Below are 16,687 nucleotides of genomic sequence, written 5' to 3' on the forward strand. Positions count from 1 at the left end.
GGACAATCAACACTTGAATTGGCCGCATTTGGTCCTCTCTCATGTTTTCAATGAAACAAGGCAAATAAAAGGTCTGTAGTTGATATCAGGTACAGAGTTGAAGTTTGGCTGCTGTCTGATGATGCAATCAAGAGATGCCTTCCTGAATGGAAACACAGGGTTTATATCAACTGTTTAAAATCAGAATCACTTCCAACCCTAACCCTAACCCTTTTCCCCACAAATGATCCCTTAAATACTGTAAAATAGATGTTGTTTTCCTAATGCCTCAAATATTTGGGAGCATTTGGAGATTAATTTAGATAAATGTAATAAGTGTAGGTGGAAAGCTTGATTAAGAATGATTGATGTGGAGTGCAGCTCAAACAACATCACAAACGGTAAAATAATAATAAGGGTTTGTGGTGATTCTAGATAAAAAAAAAAGGGTTTTATGGATTCATGGATTCCTGGTTCCAAAGAATAATATATTAACAAAACACTCCAGACACTTCCAGAACTTGATACTTGCTCAATACACCTCTCAATGATGTAACAAAGTTCACCTTTCACACAATCAACCAAAACCGACCTGACCAGTCTGTGTTGCACATTCACACACATGCAGTCACCTCTTGTTCACAAAGGTTCGGCCCATCCACTCCCTGGAAGCGTATCAGAAATATCTGAGCCGGCCCAACCCACTTGGAGGCTGACTCAGCTGCCGGGGCCGCCCACAGCTGAGATGAGGGACGGGCCTTTCCCCCATGTCACAGTAACAAAGACCCGGGTGCGAACAACCAAATGCACGATGGCTGCATTCCTTTCAGTTGCATCAGTGTCAGGCTTTCCGGCTCGTGGACGTCCTGGAGCGGTTTAGGGACAGAACCAGTTACTGTTGTCGGTGACGCCACAAGAACCGGGAAATAAAGTGGAGAAGTTTTATAACTTAGTTATAAATTCACTTACTGTTATCTCTTCTCTTTTGAATATGTAAAGTTTTAATTAAAAAAAAAACCTTGTGTTGATCAACACTTCTGAAAAAATAACAATGATTAATGCTACAGATGATTATTATATAAATTGTTTCACCATTTCTGCCGCTATGTTTACAGAATAATTATAGAGAGGCGATTTAAATTGCATTTTAACAATGAGTCATTAATCAGTATTGACACACATCTGCTATTTAATTTGAATAACAATCTTGCAATAATTGGATTATTTCAAATTGTTTTATTATCTTTAATATACCTATAATAACAGGTAATTGCCTTTTAGGAGTGGGATATGATGGTCACAGAGGTGATAGCTTCATCACGTCCACGATTTCCAATGTTGCAAACACACATAAGTGACTTCAATTGGAAATTAGTCAGAACATAAGTTTGAATCACAAATAAGATTGTATAGACCCGGCCATAATACCCCTAATAAGAGCTGCCAGAACTGGTTTTCAGCAATCAGACAGAGTGAAGGACCTGGTGATGTAAAATATCTGGGTACTTCACCCTGGAATGGAAGAAGAAGAAAGGAAACAGTAGCAAAACTTCCCGGCTCTTAGTACACAATATCACAATAAAACTTTATTAAAGATCATGAAGACAAACTTGATGAGTGTTTGAACCATATACTTCGACCATGTTTACTGTAAGCTACCACAGAAAATATAATGAGCTGGTCGGTCGGGAAGATAGGTGGGAGAACCCTGATATGGGACTGCAGGTCTCAGTCGGGATTTATAAGTGAACTCTATATGAGCTGGAAAAAAAAGTGGAATTGGGTCCTGTGTGGAAACCAAGCCCATTCTGCACCCAAGTAGCCCATTTTCAATCCAGATGGGGCTGCACAGACAAAGGTGTTGGTGAGACGTCTGTGGAAATACCAAAATACCGACTGACTTGCTGATTTACAGGCTACAGAGGCCGAGCCAAACAGAAAGAATTTCTAATGAACGAAAACAAAAGCATGAACTGAGGAAGGAAAAGGTACAAGTTTGTTGCCTAACTGGAAAATAACTCAAACTGATACAACCAGCTGAAAAACAGATCTCCAAAAAGCATGTCTCTAAGGAATGTTTCGAGAAAGAAACACCTCAGGAATAACAAGAGCGCTGCATTTAGTTGCGATTCTGGCTGTGGGGCCTTTCAGAAGAAGAAATAAAAACAGATGGCTTCTAATGCAACCTACAATTATATCTCTCTCTTCTAATTGCAGTTTCTGGAAATTGCTGAGGTTTTGACTCATGTGACGTTTGCAGCTTTACTCTTCAGTGATGTGAATACTTCTATTGTAACGTGTGCTTTAAGCGGGTGCTCGCTCCGTTCATCCTGATGATGTCTTCTGTTGCTTCAGGAGAGGTCTTGGCATGGCTGATGCCTGCAGAAGGAGGGTGTGTCCTTAGTGTTTAAGCAAGTATTTAAAGGAGTGCTGAACTGGAGGACGTATCAGAAACAAAAATACAAGTACACAGAAGATTTCCTCCTCCTCCCGTCTGCATTGCTACATTCCTTCTTCTGCTGAACTGAGTGAGTTTGAATTAGATTCACCTATTTCTCCAAAACCAGGGTTTTCGTTCTATCCGGGCACTCAGGATTGTGCAGCCAGCGGAGGGTGAAGTCTGAGCTCTGATTTACGCTGTATGTCCTCACTGGAGTTAACGTGTGTACGTTTCCATTCACACTTTTATCTGCAGCAGTGGACTTCTTGTCCACGTGGTTGTTTTCATTTATAGAAAAACTCATGTGTGTTTAGACTTTGTTTGGACGTTTTCACCCTCACAGCTCCAAGTTGTTGTTTTTTGCTATGTTTGACCTTTAGTGGACCCTACAGAGCTACATAGAAAGTGCATGTGTATGAATATGAAGAGAAAAACGTATGTCTCACATATGGCTTGTTAAACATCCAAACGATTGTTTTGCATGTCTGATCACATTTAACAAATCAGAAAACACAGTTCAATTAAGCCTCGTAAATGCTTTTCTTCCAACATTAACTAGAAATCAGTGAGCATCTCTTTGTGGCTGGAATAAATGGCCTCCAGGCTAGTAGGTCATGAGTGCAGCTGAGATGATTATCACCACCCCCTCCGAGGAAAAACCTCCTAACTCCAACTCTGATCAGCAGTTGTGGGTTCGTTTTGCCAGTCACTAACCACATTTTATCTGCAGACAAAACTGTGATCAGCAGTTTTTGAGTGTGTTTCTCCACAAATGGTGCTGAAGTCGTGAGAAATATCTTAAAGCCTTCACATCTGACCATCTATTCAACCTGGATCAGAGAAGGGTGTGGAAATAACAGTTCTACTGATGTACAACCTTCTTTTCCTGGGTTTTGAATTTAAATTATTATTATGAATGTGGCGGCCTGATTGCTGGAGGCCACGGACGACAGCAGAAGTGGACTTTTCTCCTTAGTGATGTTTTTATTCCACTCCTTCACTACAGCTATTGCTGTTTCTGGGATTTTTTGCCTTTAATCTTGTCTTCGCCAAGTAAACAAAGCAGCTCAGTTGGGTCAAGACTAGGTGAATGAGTCATCCACTGCAGAATAATCCCTCCTTTACCTTTAGGAATAGACTGCCTGTTTCAAATCTAGTCGCTGTTGCAGGCTTTGGTTAAATCTGAGCAGACATGATGTCTCTGTTTAATTCCACACATTCCCTAGTGGCCAAAAGCCCAGATAGCCATCGCATCCTCATCCTCATCCTCATCCTCATCCTCATCCTCATCCTCATCCTCATCCTCATCCTCATCCTTATACCCATATTCATGTTCATACTCATACTCAACTTTGTCCTTGTAATATTTGCAGAATTTGGTTTCACATTTTTTCTCATTAAAAATAAACAGGTAGGCTATCCCTGGCTGTCTCGTGACAGGAACTATATTTTTTGCCAGAAAATAACCTTGATGTTCATTCCTGAATTAAAGGCAGGGTAAGGGATTTCTGGATGACTTTGGGTCTATTACTATTTGAAACAAAACATCAACGAAACAGGGGAGCTTGCTCCTCTCTGCCACTTCTGCCACCTTTTTTAATCTACACTAGTCCTGAACTGTCTCTGCGGGACTGCAAGATTTTGAATAAATACAATGAAACATATCCAGATATCATTAAAATATTTCTGGTTCATGCTTTCTGCAATAAGATATAAGTCAAAGTAAATGTTCAGTTTCTTTTCCATTCCATTTTATATTTGATGGTGTTGGAACATTTTATTATTTGATTGTGTAGATTCACCTTTCTTTGATCTTTGATCATATATTGCTAAATTTAATCTTGCATGTGTATTTGTGAGCCTTATGAATGGTGTGCACCGGTGACACCTTTCTGGTCAGGCTTTTCCTCACAGTAGTCCTGGGTAATGATTTGTCTACACCCTGAAGATCTTTCTTCCCTTGGCTGGATGTTGTAATGGTTTGTTTATGTTTTCCTCATCATGGAAGTGGTCCTACGCTGCTGTCATCTGTGGGCGTCTGTAGATGCCCAGACTGGCTTATGTTGTAGAGCTCACCGGAGCATTCGCTTTTTTCTCAGTGTATCAAATTGTTGAATTGGCCTGCGCTGGTAATCCTGCTGTCTCTCAGGTGTGTTTGTTTTTTGCAGCCTAAGGATGGCCTGTTTCACTCGTGGTGAGAGCTAGTTTAGCCTCATGTTCTGTGTTACATCAGAAATCAACCCTGGACCTTTTTCCTGCCAAGTTAATGAGGAAATGATGAAGGGACAAACCACACTTGTTCACAAACACTTGGGCTTGTCCAGGATATTTTCATGTCTATGCCTTTTCGGTTCTTGGTCCTGCATTTTAAGGTTTTATTTAATACGTATATAACTTTAACATGAACATTTATTTTTTCATAAAAGACAAAGTTTGCATCATCTTTAAGAGACTTTAAGATATAACTGAACGCCACCCTATGTTGTTTGGAAACAGGCTTGAAGAGCACATTGAGGGTATAAATTCATCATGCATCATTAGACATAGTTGCACAAAGGTTGCTTTTCCTGCTATGAGATACTTTTCAAGCAGCCTCATCAATGTGGATACAGTTTCATTCGTATGGTTGGCATTTAAGCAAATGCTGCATAGTCATTCACCCGTTGCATAGTGTTGCTTAGCAATTCCCTAAGTGGGAAAAAAGTGAATCAATGAATCAAGAATTCAGTCACACGTAATGTACAGAGTGCTAAAAAGACTTAGTGGAAGGTACAGAACACTTTGTTGTGTTATTTTAGCATGAATATTAAAAAATCTTGCAAATTAGTGTTCAGACTCATTATAAATGCTGATACTGCTGTGACCGTCATCAAGCCTTTGAGAGCTCCTTTTCAGGTTGCTAAGGCACTTGAGGAAAGCGAGCTTCACCTGAGCAACTTTACGGGTATCGATGAGCAGTTTCAGTCCTTTTTAAACAAAGTCCGTTTAAAGGACATCTAATTCTTTTAAACAAAGAGTCATTAGCTGATTCTGTGTTGTGATGAGATCATGATTTTGCCTATACTTTGGCTTATTGTCGAATGTGTTTAAAAATATTAACACTACGCCTCAGTTGTCAGCGTGCTGTCATTATAGGCTGACATTCCAGCTAAAAGCACCTGTGAGCCTGAACCCCGACCCGATCCGCTATGTGCTCATTACTGTGAGTGAGGAGGAAAAAAGCTGCTCGCTGTGAAGAGTCTCTACACAGTCTGTCATAAGAGCTTCTGTATTAGTTTATGTGGGGATTTGTAAATTAGGATAACGTTTCAAAACCCTTTGTAGAATCTGTCCAAGGTTTTAAAGGGGCTACATGAGAGGGGCGTATTTGCCAAACCAATATACACTTCAGTTTAGTCCAACATTGTAACTGACACCAGTGTTATAATAGTTTAGATTTTTTATAATAATTTTCATTTTGTTTTTGATTTTCAGTTTAGTTTTATTTAGTTTAATCAGTAATTTTAGTTAGAAAAAATTGGTTAGTTTTAGTTTAGTTTTAGTTTTTGAGATGATGACTAACTGATATTAACAAAAACATCAAGGATGAAAGAATCCTATCAATACTTTATTCTTTACTTAAGTAAAGTAAGTAAGAGTAATTAGAAAACTGAAGTGCCAAACACCAAAAAAACGAGACGCAAAACGAAAATAGAAACCAAAGTTAATTTTGGGATTTATTATGCTTTGTTTCAATTAGGTTTAATTTTAGTTTTCATTTCATAAAAAGCGTATAACTAATTGTTATAACTGATTGATACGTATTTTCTTGGTTATCAGTGTCTTCATCATCACTTTCATATAATCCCTCATTCTGAGCCATCAGCAGTTTACAGTCAGAGCTCTGCAGCCTTTAATCTCCGGTGGTTTGACCTGTACTTAATCTCTCTGTTTGTAACACAGGACTGTAGCGAAAGCTGCCTTCCATGTGTGACTTTACATCAGCTGAAAGCTGGTCGTGCAGTCAGACAAATACATTTCCACCGGTGTGTTCATTGTTTGCCCCAACAGCAGGAATATCTACATCACGACACTTCTCTTTCCTCAACTATATATTATTATCCTTAAGCCCTATCCCTTAGATATTGGAGGGTTTACTCTTCTGCCAGCAGTCATGTCAAGCCCTGGCACTTCTTTGACTTGCTCTGAAGTGCTCAGGTCCTGTTTTTAATACAGACACCTACTGTATTCCCAGAGGGTTCTTTTTCTTTTTTTCTCCATGTAGTGCTTTGACATGGGTGAATTGCTTGTCAAAGCGATAATCATGTTCATGTAGAAACTATACTGTGCCACACCCTCATGGCAGTATCACATAAATGCCAAAAATGCCACTGTGGCAGCCAAGGTGCTGTCAGACTAAGGCGCCTCAGACAGCAAAAACAAAAGCGGTATTCAAATCGACCGTTGATGCAACCCTGCGTTTTTTTTGGAACTTGTGTTCTTTTGAACAACGTATATTTTTGATATACTTGGGCCAATTTTCAGGCCAATATTAAAGGAGTATGAGGCAGGATTGAGGCAGGATTTATGAAAAAAAATCGTATACGGTTTAAGGCCGCGTTCAGACTGCCAGCCAATATCCGATTTTTAGCCCATCCAGATTGAAACTGGATGACTGGATGAAACTGGAAGTCTGAACAGTCCCAAACCACATGAGATCCGATTTTTGCAAACCAGATGGAAACCACCTCTGGGAGGTAGTTTCATATCGCATTCATATCGCATTTGGGCAGATGCGTGTCGGTCTGAACAGCTCCAAACACTCAGATCGGATATGACTGTCCCAGACGCTCCAAACCACCCGCCCATTTCCAGTTGTGGAGCTACTCATCCTTTCGCAGAGAGCATGTACAATCTCTGATGTCACGTCAAAAACTATTATTTGTAGTTTGAGTGTTGCAAATTCACATTACAAGTCATGTTTTAATAGCAAAAAAAAGACTGCATTTCCCCGTAGGTGCGGGTCGCCGCGTACCCTACGCCGTAGGCTCTGCGTTGGTGTAACGTGGAACCATAAATCAGCCTTCAGTCGCGCTGTGAGCCTGAACCTGCAGCCCGTCAGCTCATCAGGAGGAGAGGTTACAGAGCGGGGCTGCCAGTTCATTGCTGGTTCGTTTTGTTAACTCTGAGTTGGTTGGTTTGTTAGTTTGCTGGTGGTTTTGTTCTGAACACTTTTCTTTGTTTCTCATTTTGCTGGGACATCGGGTCCCTCCCCCGAGACACAACTTTTGCGGTATGCGTTCATTGTTATGTCTAAAAATGATGCGTAGTGCCGACCCAATCAGAAACGGTACAGATATTTTGGGATTTTTTGCGTGCGTATTGCGTGCACACAATACACGCGCTGGGTGACGCCTCCGCTCCGACGTCATTGCTACAGCAACCCGTCAGATCAGTCAATGATGTGACCCAGTCTGAACAGAGCCAGATCCGATTTGGACACTTGCTAAAAACAGTGTGGACAGTCAGCCCTGAAAATCGCATATGAGAAGGAATCAGATATGAATCAGATTTGCCTGCAGTCTGAACGCGGCCTAAGTTTTCTAGTAATAATGTCAGATGAAGCGTTACAAACCAAAAAGAATGAGCCCTCTAGTGTATCTCTCCGTTGCCTTGAACAGGCTGTGTGCTGCAAAATGTGCTGCAATTGTGACCGGAATTTCCCGCGCTGTCCTGCGGATGTGACGTCAAATGACGCTGCATGTGCGTTCTCCCCGTTCTCCCGTGCCGGCTTCACTGTTGGCTGCAGTACCCCCGACAGCCGTCGTGGTGAAGGGTGGCGCTAGAGAGTCTCATTTCTTAAAAGGAGCCTCATGCTCCTTTAAATGATCATAACCTTTCAAGCCTTGTAATACGACTTGGTTCCTCTAGAGGTGCACTTTGAGGCTACATCATTCTTGCTGGTTTGACTCAGACTGTATATAACAATGGACAAAGAATTATGTAATGTGACTCATTGGTTTCTAAAGAACAGATTTGAAGCCATGTTGCTCAGCAAGTCGACTGAAACACGCCCACTGCATGTATATCAAAGTTAACTTTGCTCCCAGCTCCTTCAGCCGAACCCCACCGAAATATCTGCAGGGGTGCCGGCCAGACATTTACAGCGGGATGTTCCCTTTAACATGTTGACTCGATGGCAAAATTAAAAAGGACCAACGCGTTTAGCTGAAGCTGAGTTAATACAAATGAGTGGTTGCTCTGCGAAGCGTGCTAGCATTACAGAAGAACTGATAACGGCTACCGATTGGCTGAGCCAAGTGCTAATCAATCATCTTAGAAATAAATGTATTGCTTGATTTAAACTCTCCTGGCGTGGTACAAAAAGAATCACCCCCTCAGAGTTGTCATGGATGTGAAATCAAATGATTGAGACCAAAATGTTTTTTGAACCAAGCTGTCAATATGTTTATTTCTGCTCTAAAGTTGGACATTATTTTAACACGGGTGTCAATGGAGATTGACTTGCGTTTGCAGCCTCTAGCGGTCAGTCGAGGAACTGCAACAACACTTAGTCCCGCATGAGCGTCATGCAGAAGTTGGATGGTCGACCCTTGGTCTGACTCAGTCCAGGAGTGAAAGGAAATCGCTGTTCTTCGACTGACCACTAGGGTCTGGAACTAAAAGCGAGTCAGTCTCCATCGATTTCCTGATAAAAGTCAGACTGTTTTTTTTTTTTTTTGGAAATATTTGCATTAGTTTTTTTTTAGATTATCAACATGAAAAATAAAATCTCAGACTTTGAAACAAAAATTGAGGATATTTACCCGCCTGCTTCAAAACACCTTTGTCTCCAATCTTAGATTTATCCTCTGTGACAACTGTACGGAGGGTGAATGTTCATGTACCTTATCAGGTAAAATTAAATAAGACATACATTTGAGCATAACTTAGGGTCTGGGCTTTTGACTGATGGCCATTTAAACTAGTCAGCATTAGTAGGGGTTGAAATCATTTCATCAACAACATCAAAGTTGTCCTACGACATGTAACTGTGTTTTTGATCCACTTCCAGTGTTGACTTCTGTATAAACAGCACTTACTTAGTACCGTCTTGACTTGACTTCAGCGCTCTCACTAAAGATCTAACAGAGCATAGTGTAGCTTTAGGGTTTCTTAAGTTATCTTGAACTAATCCAATTTAAGTGCCCAGAAAAACACTGAGGTATGACTTAACCAGTCTGAATGAATTGCAAAATAATTGTAAAATATAACATAACACCCGTTTTAACTTGCTTTATTTCATGCAAATGAAAGTAAAACATTTGAAATGTATTATTACATGTTCCATTTGTACCATGCAATTGAAACAATGTGACCTTTGTTTCCATCATTTACATTCCAGTTGTTTACTGGGGTTGATAAGGAAACTGGTGCATGCTGTTTTGATTGGCTGTTCTTAGAGACATCTGTCAGCAGGACAGTGCAATCCTGAGCTGGGAGGAGGCGCCTTCTCATCTACTACAGTGTCTGCCCGCAAGTTATTCTGCTCTGTGCTACAGTCTTAAACAGTGAAATCATTCTCTGTCTTGCTTTTAATTATTCTAAACCTGTCTTTGGGAATGGAGTGTTCAAGGGTAGCTCACATAAAAGTATCTGATGGGAATATTAAGGGACGATTTTGTCAGTTTATATTTGGTTTCGACTTTGTGTCTGCTATTATTAATATTGCTTAGAAATTACTCCCTAAGCTTTATCACTACAAGGTGCCAAAACAAGTTGTTTTGAGGATTAGACATTGTGTTATAACAGTGAAGTTGTAAATCTGAGCTCACATTTCCCATTCTAACTTCCTGCTGTATGTACAGTTTACCATGCAGAATGTCATGTCGGCTTGGGGGGCAGGGACCATAATGAGAAGAAATGTTGATGATACTCTTGCTGGGAGTAAGGTTTGATTTGATTTGATTTGAAGATTTATTTCAGACATGTGAGAAGAGTGAATTCATTCATGAATGATCCTTATGGCTATTTTCTTGCAGTATAGATAGTGAGTCAACTGTACATTTATATGTACTGCCCCAAACCTGTGCCCAGTAATTTGGATATGGTAAAACCCGTCAAAAATGAAATATAGCATCTGGGGTGATTCGTGGTCCAGAATGTGTTTTGTTTGCTCAGTGTTGAAATCCTTCTTGATCATTTGTTTTGTACATGTTTTATGTGACATTTCCACTTGATATTGTTGTCCATTATCACACCAAGAATATTATTTTCAAAAACTATTTCAATGTGCCCACATCCACCTGTATCTGTACATGAGTAGCCTTTTTTCCATAAGCAAATGGCATGAACTTAGTTTTACTTACACTGTAGGTTCAATGACAATTTATTTATTTTTCATTTGTACATTTCACAACTGATAATCTCGAGTAAATCCTGTAAATCCCCTCAGAACCAAAAATATTTGTGTCATCAGCAAGTAGAATTAATTTTCACCATTTTGATACCTTGCAAATAACATTTATATACTGTATATCAAACCCAGTTTTGGACCCAATACTGATGCCTAAGGGGCTGCAATCAATGTGCAAGCAAGACAACAAATACTGCCCCAACTTCACAAATTGTTTCCTGTCCATTAAGTAACTTTTCACCCATTGTAATTTGGGTTTTTACTATTAATTGTGCTGTGGCAGGAGTTTCACTGAACTGTGCATAAATGAATACCAGAAACCTCGGTGTACTCAAGCAACATGATAAAGAGGGAAATTAAGATGAAATGCTCCTCACAATGCTTGGAAGATTTCATACTCAAGTCTCGCTGCAGTCAGAGCACTTACGCATGATGAAATAAGAAAGGCCCTGGAGTAAATCAGGAAGCTGCCCCCTTAGCAACCACTGCCTGAGGCATTCACTCAGCATTTCTTTAGTGAAAACCTCCCTTTAAGTTAGGATTTTCAGTTAAATCGTTCTAAAGATGGCTCTGGTGTGGACAGAGTAAAACCTCTGGGATTGTTACTTTAATGGAAAGAGTGAAAGAAGACTTAAATAGTAGAAACTGTCAGCTTTTGTAAGTAAGCTTTTGCCTTCCTTAGTAGAGGGCTCACTGCAGTGGAGTTTCATAGCCCACACATAGATTTAGCATATGTTTTATATTGGATGTTCTTCCTGACAGTCTCCAAGAACGTGAGGAGAATTCAATTCAATTCAATTCAGCTTCATTTACGTACTGTATATAGTGCCAAATCGTGGCAAATGCCATCACAAGGCACTTTCACAACACAGTTCAAATCATTTCAAATTAGTCCAATTAATACAAAGTCAGTAAAGTAACAATAAGAATAGTTGGTTCGCTAAGGAAACCAACAGATTGCATCAAAACTTTTCTTTGATCTAATCTCCCATTCTGAGCAAGCACTAGGCGACAAAAGAAAAAGTTCCCCTTTAACAGGAAGAAACCTCTGGCAGAACTAGACTCAGGAGGGGCGCCCATCTGCCTCGACCTGTTGGGGTTGAGAGGACAGGAAAGAGGAGAGAACAACAACAATAACAGATCTGGAACACCTGCTGGGAAGAGGGAACACAGGTTATTACTAACAACAATAGAGTTGGAATAGAGAACAGAGTGAGAGAACTGGGGATCTGACCAGGAGGCAACTGCACCGACCACCAGGCTGCAGGAGCAGCTAAACTGCTGGCTATTGGAACAGATGATGAAGAATTAATTGATGAATTGTCATTCGAAAATGTAAAAATTAAAAAGTGGCTTTTTATCTTGTTTTTCGTTTTTTAATCTAACATAAAAAAGTAACATTTTTGGTGGGGGATTGAAAAACGTAAAACAAAGTAAACGTTACTTTTTAATTGTTTTAATGACAATTGAAAATAGAAAGAACGAATGATACGCAGATTAATTCAGGAACTACCTGCAAAAACAGCCCTTCTAGAAATAAACCTAATATTGCAAAAATCTATTTGAAATGGTCTTTTAAGCAAAAATATCTATGCCATCGGGGTAAGAACGTTTTTTTTGACTAGATTTCTTAAAACCAGCAAAATAGTTTAAAATAGTCTTTTAACTTTCCCAGAACAAGGCGTTTATACTTTCTTAGGCATGAGCTTTAATAGTGAAGGTTGATCTAATACTAGCATTTGAGTACTATATTTTTTGTTATTGTGGACAAACTACAGGTTCATGTTGTCTAAAACATAATAATATACTACATTGTGATTTGGAATACATTGAGTAATAAGCAATCATGTCCAATTAATTTAATTATTCTTCTCCTTTTTTTAAAATGGTCCCTGTTTTGAACGTGGGTGGCTGAAATACTTTGTCATGAACTTTTTCGCCGTTCTGCGGTGTTTGAGCAGGGTTGAGGGTGAACAGCTGCAGCCAGTGGGTGAGTGGAGAAAGGGATGGGAAATCATTTACATATTCAGAGATATGCACGTACTAAATCAGACAAAGGGGGTAGGGCTACATCCAAGCCCTTTTAACATATGAAGGAGTCAGGATACTTTCTGAACATTTAACTGTAATAAACTATAGGGAAGAGTTTTCAGACATATTGAAAACCTGGAGAAGAACATTTGAAAAAGGTGAGACACATGAAGGATCCATTTCAAATTGGTGAGATTAAAATGTATAATTTGTTAGAGACACCACAACACACAAGGGAAATTGGTTTTTAGTTTTTATAGACACTATTATGGTAAATATCATATATAAAAATGCTTCAGGAGATCATTACAGGAAATAAAAGTAATCAAAGTATAGTACCCTCATGGCAGGACATTTCCAGCTCCAAGTTTGTGGAACTCTGCTGACAGTATAGTTCCCACTTTGGACTTCTGTCAGTGAGTTCACTATCTCTCCTCTGGGTCCAAACCATCTCACTACATCTCCAAGATGATTAACTCTTCATGTTCCTCTGATGTGCTCATTTTGAAACCAGTTTAAAACTCTTCTCAAGCCACAGAGAAAGACTGCTCTCACTATCCTCTTGTAAACTTTTCCCTTTGCTGCTACTTTTTTAATCAGAGCAAACCCCCCCCCAGCTCTACACAGTTCTTGCACCTCACCCCTTCTTCACCACTACTTCTTACATCCTCACCACTCTGCCTTTTTGAAGCAAGGAGCATTGTTTCACAGAGATATTTATTTATTTATTTATTCAAGTTAGACTTGGATTGGTTGTACAACACATGGTTGATGGTCAGTCACTGGTCAGTGCAACAAAAGAGAGCGTAAATCCAATGTCTACACTATTATTGTATATTTTAGTCAATCAAAAGCCAGGAAGTCAATGGTTGAAACTGAGGCTTTTGGAAAAGAGCCACAAGAGAGAAAGAACTGACACAGCTGTCATTTTCCTTTTTTTTCCTTTTCCTGCCAAACAAACAGGATTTAATTATAAATTATAAAATGCCAGATGCAAAAACAAAAATATTGCCATACATGCAAGTACTGCTCAACTTTCTTTTTTGTTTAAAATGCTTAAAACACTTATTTGAGATATTTCATGAATGAGCGGTCTTCTTGCAGGGTAGAATTTGCATTTACTGTGGAGCAATCATCCTACCTTGGCAGATATTCTTGCAGATGCAGTCGCCATCTCATGACACTATCAGTATTTCTCACTTTGAATGAAGTGGGGGTCGTTTTGAAATGAGGCTGTCAACTTACTTGACTGCTTTCTGATTTGAAATATTAAAAATCATGCTCAGTATATATATATATATATCCACAAACAGAAAGAAAATTTCCTCTCTCCATAAGGCATCATGCCAACTGAAAAATTCACAGCAGCATTCGCACAGGTTATCTGTTGGTTTGGAAACCAGTGGAAACTAACTCCTGTTTTGTTTACCCCCTAGGATGCCTGTTTCGACACGGTCAATAAGAGACAGATCTGCGGTGGGTCGGTTTCCAACTGTCACCCTTTGGGACGACGAAGAAGAAGAAAAAGAACCTCAAGAAGACGATGTCCAAGAAGGAAACGCCTGCCGGCAGTGGCTGCGTAAGGTGTGCCCCTGCTGCTGTCCACAAGTGGACAACGATGACATCACGGACACTGTGGTCACAGGGATTGACGACACGGATAAAGAGGATGGGACAAATGGCGAGAAGCCAACAACTGGTGAAAGTGATCTTGAAGGTGATTAAGACATTTGTTATTGATCTGATTGTAAACAAAGCCTGCCACCTGACGGACTCAACACTGTCCAATGTTTCTTTTCACAGAGCTGCTACTGAAGGTCCAATCGATAGACCTAATGAAAAGCAAGACGGGGGACAATCGCATGGAGCATCACACAAATGTCTACCAAAGTGACAACTTTATCATCCGCAGAGGGCAGACCTTCCAGATGTGGATAACCCTGTCTCGCCCTTTCAGCCCCAACACAGACCGGCTCCATCTAGAACTTAAAACAGGTTTGTGAGCGAAGCCTGCACATTAAAGTGATCATATGGTTCCTCTAGAGTAGCTTTGCTCTTAGCGTGACTCCAAAAGCATGTGAACAGCAGAGTCAGGGAATCAGGAAAGAGAGGCTTACGATGCTGCTGCTGCTGTTGCCGGTCAAAACTTTTTCCACTTTTTAACATGTTATTAACACTACATTTTCAACATTTTACGTAGATGACCTTGACTCTGCAGTTGTCAATAACTGAAGCTGTCTCGGCCTTGGGCATGGATTGGTAAAAGTGATTTTCTTTTCTTGTCAGCTTGAGACAGAACATAAACTCTCAGACTCACAAGCTACTGGGAACAGCACTGACTTTCATCTCTAATCTGCCGGGGTATGGAGGAGGGAACTGGGTCGTGTTCATGAAGCAGACCTCTGTGAAGTGCTGCGGGGAAAAAAATGATGTTCTCTGCTGATAAATCAGACTGCGCCCACTGAGACATGGTTTGTCATTTCCACCCTCTGACGTCATAGAAAGTCATTGTTGGAAAAATGTATCAGAAAGAAGTCCTCTTAGCACCCTGAACACAAAGTAGATTTTGAACATATCTAAGGTGATAATTCATGATGAGACTGTAGATAAGTTGGAAACATGAATACGGTCACTTTAAACTTGTCTCTGTAGACCACATAAGGAGTTTTATGTTGTCTTTTTAACAAGGATTTTGATAAAACCACAACACGTCATTCCCTAATGAACACCGAGACACCATGGAAGAAACTTGGCCAGCGCTCCCCTCACATGCTTCCCATGCTGCAACTCTGTAGAGCAGCATGACTATCAGCGCTCCGGTTTTTCAGGCAGTCATGAGAACCAGAGAGGACAGACATGTTGTACCTACAGGAAGGTTTGTCTTTATTCTCAGGCTTTACAGACAGTTGAAATGATCAGATGACAAACTTCTCAGAACTCAGAGGTGTAGATGTTCATACAAAGTTCAACCATTTGGGAGGGGACTCGGAGTAGAGTCCCTGTGCCTCCGTGTTAGGAGGATCCAGCTGGGGTGGTTTGGGAATCTGGTTATGATGCCTCCTAAACATCTCCCTGGGAAGATTTTTGGGCATGTCAAACCTTGAGGAGGTTCCGGGTCGACGCCTGTACTTGCTGGAGGGGTTATGTCTCTCAGCGAGCCGTGGACATCTCAGTATTCCTCCAGACAAATTGGAAAAGGTGATTGGTTAAGAGGGAGCTCTGGGCTTCTTTGCTTCAACTGCTGCCCTCGTGACATGAACACAGATAAGAAGTTGATGGATGGATGGATGGATGGATGGATGGATGGATGGATGGATGGATGGATGGATGGATGGATGGATGGATGGATGGATGGATGGATGGATGGATGGATGGATGGATGGATGGATGGATGGATGGATGGATGGATGGATGGATGGATGGATGGATGATGCTTTGTGATTCATTATATGAATACTGAAAACCATTCATCAACACCAGGGCAAGGTCATCAATCTGGGATAAGCTGAAAACCCAGAGGTCATAGTTTTCTCATCAGGGTTTATGGGCTACAATCAACAAAATTTTATCTCATGACTGCCCACAGCAATAAACCTTTACAATGAATCTCTGAAGAGACGGAAATTATAACTGCTGCAACAATTTCCTTCAGGGATTAATAAAGTGAATTGAATAATGGGTCAACATGTAAATACAAAATAAACACATTAGGCTCATTTTGCATTTTACCTGTAACTGAAATTCTTACAGTGAGCCTCTCTTCTGGAGTAACTTTGAAACACTTGCAGGATATAGATTTTGTGTGTGAGACACATGACATGTCAATGAGAAGGGTAAGGCAG

At 40.3% G+C, this 16,687-nt stretch overlaps 1 protein-coding gene across 1 annotated transcript in view; it reads left to right on the top strand.

The window, feature by feature from the left end:
- Positions 1–2,433: 2,433 nt before the first annotated feature.
- The window catches only part of LOC133458288 (protein-glutamine gamma-glutamyltransferase K-like), a 28,848-nt gene continuing 14,594 nt past the window's right edge, over positions 2,434–16,687 (top strand). Inside the window, exons 1-3 of the mRNA XM_061738022.1 lie at positions 2,434–2,507; positions 14,282–14,562; positions 14,649–14,840. Coding sequence (XP_061594006.1) covers positions 14,283–14,562; positions 14,649–14,840 — 472 coding nt within the window. The 5' untranslated portion in view covers positions 2,434–2,507; position 14,282. The remainder of the gene's footprint in view (positions 2,508–14,281; positions 14,563–14,648; positions 14,841–16,687) is intronic.

This window comes from Cololabis saira, chromosome 13, assembly GCF_033807715.1.
Source record: "Cololabis saira isolate AMF1-May2022 chromosome 13, fColSai1.1, whole genome shotgun sequence".
In the NCBI taxonomy this organism is placed as follows: domain Eukaryota; kingdom Metazoa; phylum Chordata; class Actinopteri; order Beloniformes; family Belonidae; genus Cololabis; species Cololabis saira.